Source organism: Notechis scutatus, chromosome 3 (genome assembly GCF_049901735.1).
Source record: "Notechis scutatus isolate UNSWTSFEM ecotype Mainland chromosome 3, rNotScu1.2, whole genome shotgun sequence".
NCBI classification, from domain to species: Eukaryota; Metazoa; Chordata; class Lepidosauria; order Squamata; family Elapidae; genus Notechis; species Notechis scutatus.
The window spans coordinates 68,610,086-68,622,217 of NC_142011.1; the positions used below are offsets into that span (position 1 = coordinate 68,610,086).

Here is a 12,132-nt window from a genome sequence, read left to right on the forward strand (position 1 = left end):
GTTTTATTTCGATGATGAATTTGACCTTATGTGATTAAAGAGTATTGCCAGTTTAAAATCACACACAATGCAGTTTTAATGGAGATGGAAAATGGCAGATGCCAAGAATACATTAAACATTTGTCACCCCAGACATGCAGCTGTTGCTCAAAATGGCAATCCAATAGAGAGTTGTTCATCTTGCCATGGAGAAATGTTGCGGTTTTTGTTCTCAATGCATATCACTGACTTCCAAGTGAAAAGTATTTTGTCTGATTTTTCCAACACATAGAACTTTTCTGCATATATGAAAGCTATATGCCTGCCTTCCTTCCCCCTCCCTCCTTCTCTTCCTTCCTCTCTTTGAATTGGACCCAGAAGCAAATTGGCAACGAATGGTTTTAATGCTCTAGGAATGTACATAACTGTCCACGGTGCTCCATTCTGTATCAGTTGAAGTTTTTCAAGGTCATCTCTATGAGGAATGCAACTCTAGTAGTCCAATCTGGCATGAGTGATTCTTAGCAGGGCAACAGGCAGACTGACACACAAGACAAAACTGTGCAAATTCCCTCCTAGTCATTATTGCCAGCTGCTCATTAAGCAGGAGTCATGAATCAAAGAGAATGACTGAGTTGCATCCTGGGTCTGCCTAATATTTCTTTTAATTTCCTTCTTAGAACCTCATGTCCAAATTTAGTTTATAGCCATTGGATGGGATTCTGACCGGGCCAATCATATGACTCTAGTGAATATGCATAGTTTTTCTAATGACTTTCCTTGATTCCATTCATTTATTTTATTCATTATATTTATCTCTTTTTTTTTACTTCTCTCAATCTTGCTTTTTCTACTCCATATTCCACTTTTCATCCTCCATTTGTATCAGATGTTTGAAATGTTTGAATTTCTGGCTGTTGATCATTTTCTCAAAGGAACAGTTAGCCCACCCACTTTCTTTTTGTCCAGAATAAATCAATTAGTTCTTCATTAATGTCTAGGCCTGTGATGGTGAACCTATGGCACGCGTGCCACAGGTGGCACGCAGAGCCATTTGTGCCAGCATGCAAGCTGCAGGCAAATTTACCTCACTGCACATGTGTGTGCCTCACAGCTGATTTTTGGCGGGTTTGAGGCCTTCTTCAGCCTCCCAAAGGCTTGAGGAAGGCTTCTGGAGGCTTTGCAGGATGAAAACTAGTCCCGTTTCATCACTTCCTGTTTTTAGAAAAATACCGGAAGTGATGAAATGGGGCTAGTTTTCGGTCTGCAAAGCCTCCAGAAGCCTGCAGAAGCCTTCCTCAAGCCTTTGGGAGACTGAAAAAGGCCTCAAACCCACCGAAAATCAGATGTGAGGTGCAGTGCAAGTAAGGGGGCAGTGGGATGGGTGGGTGGGGATTGCATGAGCCTGCATAGGGGGCGTGAGGGGTGTGCATTGCCTTCTGGGTGCTGGCGAGCGTGAGCATGCAAGCACGCACACAATTTTTGGCACAGGAGCCCAAAATGGTTAGCCACCACTGGTCTAGGATAAACCTCTATCCTCTAAATCTGGCTGAAAATCTCCCATTTGATTCAATTTCTTCCAATTCTACCATGTTTACCTTGCTGTACTATAAACAGATTTGGAGATTAATGATTTCCTGTCTTATTTCCCTTATATCCTTTTTTTAAAAAAATTATTATTCTGAAGCTTTGTACAACACTCAGTTCTTACAGTAGTTTCTCATTCAAGATATTTCTGAATGAAATCTTGAATGCACATCCATAATCTTAATATATTCCATCTTCTGGCATGATGTATGTGATCAAAGGCCTGGCTGCATCAATAAAGCAAAGGTTAATTTCCTCCTTAAACATTCTTGCTCTCCCCCTGATCCAGCTAAAGCTAGCCAGCTGATCTCATGGCTGCCCATTCATTTATCTTTTCTCTCATCAACCATGGATGTTTTCTTCTGTGCAAGATCTTATTCAAAACATTGTAGGCATGAGAAGTATTGCCATGGTTCATTTAGACTCTTCTCATGCAACTCCCTTCTTTAACATATTTATTTATTTATTTTGTCAAGGAGGCATTAGATAACAGGTATAAGTATAAACATGATTATGAATACATGAAATGGATATGAATAAAAAGGAACATTAGGACAGGGACAGTAGGCACGTTGGTGCGCTTATGCATGCCCCGTATAGACCTCTTAGGAATGGGGTGAGGTCAACAGTAGACGGTATAAGGGTAAATTTTTTGAGATTTGGGGAAGAAACGACAGAGTCAGGTAGTGTATTCCAGACATTGATCACTCTGTTGCTGAAGTCGTATTTCCTGCAATCAAGTTTGGTGTGGTTTACCTTGAGTTTGTATCTATTGTGTTATATACAGTGATCTTTTCCAGTCTCTAGCCCATGTGGTAGTCCTGTCCACATTTATCAAGTTAGAGCTGTTGGCACTTTAGCTAACACCTTTGCAGCTGTAAGCAGCTCAATCATTTATTTTTTGGGGGTGTTATGCTATTTTATGTTGTTTCTGCTGTTTTTCAGTTTTGGTTCTTTAATTATACAATATTTCCTTTCTGTTTTTCTAAGCCACCAAGACTCATGCAAATGAGATGGGTAGCCATATAAATGTATTAAATTTAAACATAGTAAAATTTCATCTCAACTCCTTGTGACAACTCTTCTGTTGCCCGTTGTGCCATTTTGTTTTCTAGCAGAAACAAGTTCCGGAATACTGAATACTGTATTTCTTTAAAAACCTCTTTAAAAAGTTCCGTAAGAATGCCTGTCTACAGTTCAATTGTAAAAGGTTTCATCTCCCATTTCTAAAAGTCTTTCCTTAACTTAATTTGCCTCTATTAAATCTCTTCCATTATTATTCTTGAATGCTCTGGTGTTTGTAAATTCTTCTTTAAATACCATCGTCTTCTTTTTCTTCCTTTTCTCTATTTGCTGGCATTCTTAGCTATTATATGTTTTCTTGTTCTTTCTTGGGTGACATTAAACAAGTATGTGTTCACTCATCATGTCTTATGGGCATATAAAATTCTCACCATAGTCAACATACAAAATTCCAAATCCTTTTTCCAATCCTTATCTAATAATCCAGAGAGGAAGACCTTTTGAAATAGGATTGTTCTGAGCATCCACACCATCCTTTGGGGAATATCCCTTGTTTTTTCATAAGGGTCTTGTGTTAATTGTCTGCAACTGAACATATGGTAATGAACTACATTTCTCCAAATAATGGTATCTATATATCCAGCATCTTAATTGCCTTGCTGTAAATCAGCATGGAGGGACAGGAATACATTCTTAATTTTGCTTTTTAGATGCTCTTCTCGTTGTTTTGGAGGCAAATATTAAACACAGATGACATAGCAATTTGGTTAGTATTTTGAAATGAGGAAAGGAAATTGTAAATATGATAAACAACTATAATTCATTAGAGAAAGGGCAGAGGGGGAGATTGAATGTGAGTTGTCCTTTTAGTTTGACTAATCAATTATTTTTTCTCTTGGCTGTTAGCAATGAGGATGCATTTAACCAGATGGCTGTAGCTCCTTTTCCATTACCCTCTTGCACTCAGTCTTCCAATGAGGTAAGATGCTTTCCAGTGTGTTATAAATGAGAACAATTAATCATAATTAGCTTTCTATAATCTCAAACATGTATATAATTAAATCCTCCGCTACCCCTAACAGTGAGCATTAGAAAATATCCTTTGGCTACAGGAAGAACAGTTACTAAGTGGTGTAATCAATGAACGAACATTTCCACAATGTAAGTTAAGAGCCATTAAAGACAGAGATCATTTGGACAGAAAACTTGCATTTGTGATATTATATTGATTTTTTTTTAAAGTAAGTCAAAATTATTTCATTTGATAGCAGCAATACCTTAAAACTGATATTTAGGCAAAGTTTCTTTTGGAGTTAAAATATACTTTCCCTCAGCCTTAGGAAGGAGGCAGAGAAACAGACAGTAAGCTATCTAGAGTCTTTTCAAGTGGGAAGCCATAATAAATGTTGATAATAATAATAAATAATAATAGCATGTAATCTACATATTCAAAAGTGGAATGACTAGGTTATGTACATTCACAAACATAATTTCATTGTCAAATATGGCCCAACATAATTTCTGTAGATTTTTATGAAGTTATCCTATAATGTATAATTAGCAAGAATGGGACATCATTTAAATTCAGGCAGTCTTTAGGTTATGACTGCAACTGGAACCAGAAAAATCTGTCACTAAGTGATACGGTTGTAAAGCACAACATCATGTAATCATATAATTTAGTGATGGCAGTCCCAATTGTCATTGTAACTGTAGGTCATTCAGGAAGAAGCAAGAATTTTAGTTAAGCAGACTTGCAGATGAGAACTGTGGGCAGATAGTTGCCATGGATGGCACGGGAAGGCTGTGGCCAGGCACTACAGAGTAGGGTAGATGAAAAAAGGAGCAGTGGGAGAAGCAACTTGTAAATCTTGCTTGCTTCCCCATTGACTTGGCTTATGGGAAGCCAGCAGAAAATGTCAGAAATCACGAGCAACAGCTTGCTGTGATTTTGCAATCATGAGATTGGCACTGAGCATCCAGATTGTAATCACATGACTGCAGGGTCACTGCAATGGCCATAACTCCAAGGACCAGTTATAAGTTCCCTTGTTTAGCATCATCAAACTTTGGCTGTAATTCAAAAACTACCTGCATTAAACAAAGAAACTCAGAAGAATTTCCAAATTATTGCTGCTGTTTATCCAGAATGAGCTGAAGCTTGGTCTTCTTAAAGTCAGTTTCTACATCAAGCACAATTCTCTGACATTATGCATGACAGAAGACTATAGTTTTCTATTGGATCAGATGTTCTTTTGTTATTTAACCAGAAATCACCATTTGAAGAAACAAAGATTTTGGTATGTGCAAAACTGCAGTTTTTCTGCTGGCAGCTAGAGAAAGCTCCTGACTGGCTCTGACGGTGCATTCTTTCATGCCAGCAGGCAGAGAGGATGAAAAAAAAAAAGCAGAGCAGTAGTGCAAACAGTGAGGAGGGAGCCAAGAAAAAAGCAACTGTGTGATGTGGTTGTGGGAGGAAGATGACAAAAGACAGAGTAGTAGCAGCAAAATGGATGAAGGCGGCTGAAAATGATAACAGCACTTTCCAGATTCTGCCTGGAACTCTGACCACATTATCGAAGGTTTCCTCATACCTAGAATCATACATAGAAAGATAAAACACCCAGAAAAAACTGAGCAATGTGGTACCTGCAGTAGAATGCAATGAAACATGTACAGATCTGTACACTGAAGAAACAAAACAACCACTTCACAAACGCATGGCACAACATAGAAGAACAAACCCATCAGGACAAGATTCAACAGTCCATCTGCATTTGAAAGACAAAGATCACTCTTTCGAAGAGAGCAAAATCTAGACCACTTGTTTGAAAGAGCAATCAAAGAGGCCATCTACATTAAGGTTGAACAGCCCTCTCTCATCCGAGGGGGAGAGGTACAACTCCACCTATCTCCTCTTTTCTACATAGTCCACACAGAGAAAGCAGATAAACATCCAAGTGGCTTCAATGATCTTCAGAATGACAGCTAATGACCAGATGACTGCAAAGAATATAGATCCCTTCATCCTCCACTATTCAGTCAGAACTGAAAAGCTTCTTGGATGAAAAGAGAAATGTCTACAAGTCCAGTTGCCTTTTGAAAAAGCATATTTGGGACAATCATGACCTAGATGATTGAGAATCTCCATAGACACAAACATAGAATCCTGTTTAGGAAAGAGTCATTTTGTCCATCAAGTTCAACCTGTTAGGTATAACATTGATACCAAATATGGTTTGGGTGAATAAATATATAAAACTTAGATATCATGGTTTAAGTGCTTATCACTTTAAGCACAATGCAGCAGGCAATTAGCCGATTAAGGGTGCGGTTAGAAGTTACTATATAAGGAAGCATTAGAAGCTGGAAAGCTTACTGACTGTAACTGTGTGCTGCTGCGTCTGTAACTGTGTGCTGCTGCGACTAACTGTGATTACTGACTGTGAGTGCTGTGACTGAACTGTTATTGTTTGCTACTGTTTGCTGATTTACTACGTAATTCTACTGAATATCCAGCGTTTGTTTCTCTGGAGAGTGAAACCGGAGGAGGAGAAGATATCTTTATCGGCTGATAAAGATATTGCAAGGACTCTTAACTTGGACTATACTAGTGAGTCTTACTGGATGGAAATACTGTGAATGACTTAATGGACTGAATGACAATGCTTAAACTCTAACTGGATTAAAAACTATTTAAACTACAAACAGTGTTTGTGTTCAGTGTGTGTATACTCTGGGGCCCTTCCACTCTCCTTTGGTTGCCTGGCTTGACTACTGCTGCAATACTCTTCTAGGGGTTAATTCCCAAACCCCTAACATTGGTTATGGGCCCAGCAGCATAGTCTAACTAACCAGGATATAGCAGAGAGAGTTGGTGTGAGTTGCACATTACTGTATAAACAAACTGTTTTAATTAGTTTAAAATAGTCAAAATATCTGAAGAGTAATGGCACAAGTAAATTTGTCACAACTGTCCATGATATCCAGGCTGGATGGAACAAACTATGTTTCATGGTCAATGAAATGTAGTTTACTTCTACGCAGAGAAGGTTTGTGGGACATTATAGCAAACCCACCAGATGTGAGTAGCTGGGATCCTGCTAATGATGATGATAAAGAAAAGTTACAAGACTTTAAACTGAAGAATGAGCAGGCTTTATGCATCATAGGACTGACTCTCTGTGATCAGCAGCTTGTCCATATTCGTGGAGAAGAAAATGCTGCAAACTGCTGGGAGAACCTCAGGAAGATTTATGTTCGGGACAGTGTAGGAGCACATATAAATCTTACACGGAAGCTTTTTTGAACGCATCTTCAGAGGAATGGAGATATGTTAGTTCATTTAAACTGTATGAAGAGCATTTTTCAAGAATTGCAAGAAAAAGAGCTTATATTTAATGAACTGCAACAAGTCTACATAATATTATCTTCATTAGATCAAAGCTATGATGACTATGTGACTTCGTTAGAGGTATTGCCAAAAGAAAGCCTCTCATTAACCGAGATAACAGGCAGGCTACTAGAAGAAGCCAGAAGAAGGCGTGAGCGTGACGAGCTGAGAGAAGATAAGAAAGAAGAGAAATTATCTTCAAAGCTTGAAAGAAACCAGCAAAGCAAAGTAAAGCACCTGGAAGAAGAGAATTTATCTTCAACGGCATACACAATTAAAAAGTGTTTTAATTGTGGAGGCAGAGGACATTTGGCAAGATTCTGCAAAAAGAGAAAAAGCCAGAATGTAAAAAGCCAAAGAAAGCATTTGAACTAGCCACGTTTAGCAACTCTGATGTGAAGAATAATTTATGGGTGGTTGACAGTGGCGCATCCCACTGCATCACAAGAGATAAGACAAAATTTATAAAAATGTCTAAAAGTTCTCAACATATATCTCTTGCTAACGGCTGGAACCTGAAAGCGAAAGGTCAAGGTTTTGCACGTTGTCCGTACATAAACCAGGATATAAAAATGTTGTATGTACCGCAACTAAAGTTTAATTTGCTTTCAGTAAGGGTATTAGATAAATTAGGTTATGTAATTACTTTTAAAGATAATAATTGCATAATTGAAAAAGATAACAAAAGGGTAACTGCAGCTTTAAATGGAACATTATATGTCTTAGATAATAGTAAGAAAGGGGAGGCTCAAACTGTATTTAATAATATAAAGCCTCATGAAGAATGTATCCATTTATTGCATAGGCGTTTGGGGCATGTAAATTTTAAAATGCTAAAACGTACAGTTGAGTTATCTGAAGGAATAAGGTTAAAACCTTGTGATAAATATTTGCGTTGTAATGTTTGCTGTGAAGATAAGAGCAAAGTATTGCCTGCAAATAGGCTAAATGGTTTCAAAACAAAAGAACCTTTAGAAGTAGTATTTGCAGACATAATAGGTCCAAAGAAACCCAGTATGGGGGGTGCTAGATATATACTGAGCATTATGGACCATTATTCTAGATATGGGTTTTGCTATTTAATGAAAAGCAAAACTGAAACATATCAACATTTTTTTCAATTGGCTTAGGTTTGCTGAAAGAAAGTCTAAACGACAACTGTTAACCCTGGTGACAGATAATGGCACGGAATTTATTAATAACAAATTCCAGAACAGACTTAAGATAGCTGGAATAGAGCATAAGAAGTCTGCTCCATACAGGCCAGAACATAACGCTTTTATTGAAAGAAGAGGCCAAACACTACAGGCAATGGTTAGAACAATGTTAAATGATTCTGGGTTACCTGATTCTTTGTGGGGGGAGGCTACAATGTGTGCTAATAACATATTGAACAACGTTGTTAATACAACAACAGGTGAAATACCATTCACCAGGTGGCATGGCAGGAAACCTGACCTAAGTTACCTGCACACATTTGGTGCACCAGCATGGGTGCATATTCCTGCACAACTCAGAAAAAAAGGGCAAAATAGAGCTAAAAGATTTTTCTTCGTTGGTTATCAGGCAAACCATAGGGCATATAGATTTTGGGAGAAAGGCACATCTAAAGTGTTATGTAGTGCTAGTGCCCAATTTCTAGAACATGAAGGATGGGAGAAATTAGAACAGGATGCCAATAAAGATGTAATTATTGAATCCTATAGAAATCCCATTAGTTATCCCTGTAACTTTAAAAATAAGGTAAAGAGACAAATACAGGATGAAATAGTGCCCATAAAGGAAGAAACAGATTCAATAGCTGAACAGGATGAGGAAGATGAACAGGTAGTAGTTCAACAAAGTCCTCCTGTAAGCCCTGTAATTCCCAGAAGAACTACACGTGTATCTAGACCGCCTGATAGGTACCAGGCTAACACAGTGTGCCAGATTAATCAAGTTCCTAATTCTGTTGAAGAAATTAAAAAGTATCCTAATAAGGAAAAAGAAAAATGGTATGCAGCAATGAATAAGGAACTGAATTCATTAAGTGATATGAAGGTGTACGAAAATGCCAAATTACCTGTAGGTAATAAATCCATTGACTGCAAATGGATATTTAAGGTAAAAATAGATAAAGATGGTAATTTAATCCATAAGGCAAGGTTAGTAGCCCAAGGTTTTAGGCAGAATGCCAATGACTATGATGAGGTGTTTGCACCTAGTCTTAAGGCAGCAACCTTGAGAGCAGCTTTAGTGTGGGCAGCTAGTAAAAACTATATAGTTAACCATCTAGATGTGGAAACTGCTTACTTGCACGCCCCATTAAAACATATTATTTATATGAAAAAACCTGTTGGTATTAAAAGTGAAAATAAGGATAATAATGATTGTTGGTTGTTAAAGAAAAGTCTCTATGGTCTTAAACAATCAGGCTATGAATGGAACCAGTATATTGTAAAGGAACTAGACAATATAGGATTTAAAGCTGGTTTAGCCGATCCATGTCTGTTTAAGAGGGAGACAAATGGGAAAGTATCATTATTATTACTATTCACAGATGACATTGCATTGATAACTGAAACTAATGATGAAGCAAATAAAATAATAACATCATTAGGAAAGAGAATAAAGATCAAGCAATTAGGGGAGATAAAGAAGTATCTCGGTTTGAATATAAAGAAAACAAGGAAAGGTTTTAAGATATCTCAGGAAGATAAGATAAGCAAATTGCTAAAAGATTACAAGATGGAGCTTTGTAAGCCGGCTAAGACTCCAATGAGTCAGGAGTTTAGCAACACTGATGAACAAAGCCCTGAGTTTGATAAGGTGATTTATCAATCTTTAATTGGTAGTTTGAGTTATATTAGTAATTGGTCTAGACCAGATATATCGTACTGCGTGAATCAGTTGGCTAGATTCAATTCTGCACCATGTGAAAGACACTGGAATGCAGCTAAGAGGATATTAAGATATCTTAAAAAGACAATGAATTATTCATTGTATTTAGAACCAAAGGGTGATTTAATTTTGAGTGCTTATGCAGATGCTAGCTTTGCATCAGAAAGAGACACTAGAAAGTCGACTTCAGGAACAGCCATAATGCTGGGTAAGACATTAATAGGCTGGAAGTCAATTAGACAACAGCATATAAGTTTGTCTACTATGGAGGCAGAATTCTCCTGTTTATCATTGTTATGTACAGAATTAATAATGTATAAACAAATGTTAATTGATATAGGTATAACTGTAGATTATCCTATAATTATTCATGAAGATAATCAGGCAGCAATTCAAATGGCCACAAATATTGGAGTAAAAACAAGGAGCAAGCATACAGATCTAAGATACCTAAACGTGAGACAATCTGTAAGAAGTAAGATGATTCAGCTAGAGTACTGTATGTCGGAGGACAATTTAGCTGATAATTTTACTAAAGCCCAAGGTGCCATTAAGCACCAGGAGAGTTGTGAAATATATGGGGTTAGATTGTAAAGGTATTATATATTTATTTCACCCAAAAGGGGAGTATGTTAGGTATAACATTGATACCAAATATGGTTTGGGTGAATAAATATATAAAACTTAGATATCATGGTTTAAGTGCTTATCACTTTAAGCACAATGCAGCAGGCAATTAGCCGATTAAGGGTGCGGTTAGAAGTTACTATATAAGGAAGCATTAGAAGCTGGAAAGCTTACTGACTGTAACTGTGTGCTGCTGCGTCTGTAACTGTGTGCTGCTGCGACTAACTGTGATTACTGACTGTGAGTGCTGTGACTGAACTGTTATTGTTTGCTACTGTTTGCTGATTTACTACGTAATTCTACTGAATATCCAGCGTTTGTTTCTCTGGAGAGTGAAACCGGAGGAGGAGAAGATATCTTTATCGGCTGATAAAGATATTGCAAGGACTCTTAACTTGGACTATACTAGTGAGTCTTACTGGATGGAAATACTGTGAATGACTTAATGGACTGAATGACAATGCTTAAACTCTAACTGGATTAAAAACTATTTAAACTACAAACAGTGTTTGTGTTCAGTGTGTGTATACTCTGGGGCCCTTCCACTCTCCTTTGGTTGCCTGGCTTGACTACTGCTGCAATACTCTTCTAGGGGTTAATTCCCAAACCCTAACACAACCAGACTGCCCAGTGCACTATTATAGTCTATTTGCAGTTGTCAGTTTCCAGAGCAATTGGTTCTCCCATCTAACTGGTCTACTTTTAGGAATTTTTCTAACATTGTGTCAGAATCTGTCTTCCTGTAACTTTAATTCATTATTGTGTATCCCATGCTCTACCATGTTGGAAGCAGATTTTGAAAAATGTTGTAATTTTCTTATTCAGTCATTTGAACATACCTTCATAGGACTTAATTTCTATTGTCATAATCATTTGTGTTACCCTTCTCTGAACTGGTTATTTCTCTAAATCAGGGGTCTTCAAACTTGACAGATTTAAGACTTGTGGACTTCAACTCCCAGAATTCCTCCTCTAGTCATGTTAGCTCAGGAATTCTGGGAATTGAAGTCCACAAGTCTTAAACTTGCCAAGTTTGAAGACCTTTGCTCTAAATCTTTAAGGATGCCCTGGAGGTTCCAGAATTGGTCAAAGTACTAAAGAATGATCTTACCAATTCAAAGTACAGTGACTTTTTTTTAAAAAATTAGAAGCTATACTTCTAGTTCCTGGATTCTCCTTTCTTCTCTTTGTGAAGGAAATAACTTTTTCCAGTTGTCTAGCATTTCACCAATTCACTAGCCTTTCTCTGAGGTAATACGTAAGGTTCAGCCAGATTACCAGGTACTTCTATACCCTAGAGTACAATTCATCTGAAAATTTAAAAAAATTCAAGAGCCAGTTTGGGAGTGGTGGGATTCAAATATTTTTACCACTGGTTCAGTGGGTGTGGCTTGGTGGGCACGCTTTGCGTGCATGCACACACTTTGTGTGTATGTGTGCACCAAATGTGCACTTTGTGCGGGCACAGAGGCATTTGTGCAGGCTCAGAGGTGTTCTAACTCGCCTCCTGCAAGCCTGCACTCTCCTGGTCACTTCAGCAGCTGCCACGCAGCACGCTGCTGTGCCGCGCAAAGCAGCTGCACTTCAAAAACAGAGGATAAAGGTGAGTATGGGAGCCCGGGCAGGCGGGTGGGCCGAACAGC

The 12,132-nt window shown here is 37.9% G+C and overlaps 1 protein-coding gene across 1 annotated transcript in view; it reads left to right on the forward strand.

Moving 5' to 3' along the window:
* The window catches only part of PATJ (PATJ crumbs cell polarity complex component), a 165,981-nt gene that overhangs the window by 120,204 nt on the left and 33,645 nt on the right, over positions 1–12,132 (forward strand). The window contains exon 31 of the mRNA XM_087960374.1: positions 3,496–3,568. Within this exon, the coding sequence (XP_087816500.1) occupies positions 3,496–3,568 (73 nt within the window). The remainder of the gene's footprint in view (positions 1–3,495; positions 3,569–12,132) is intronic.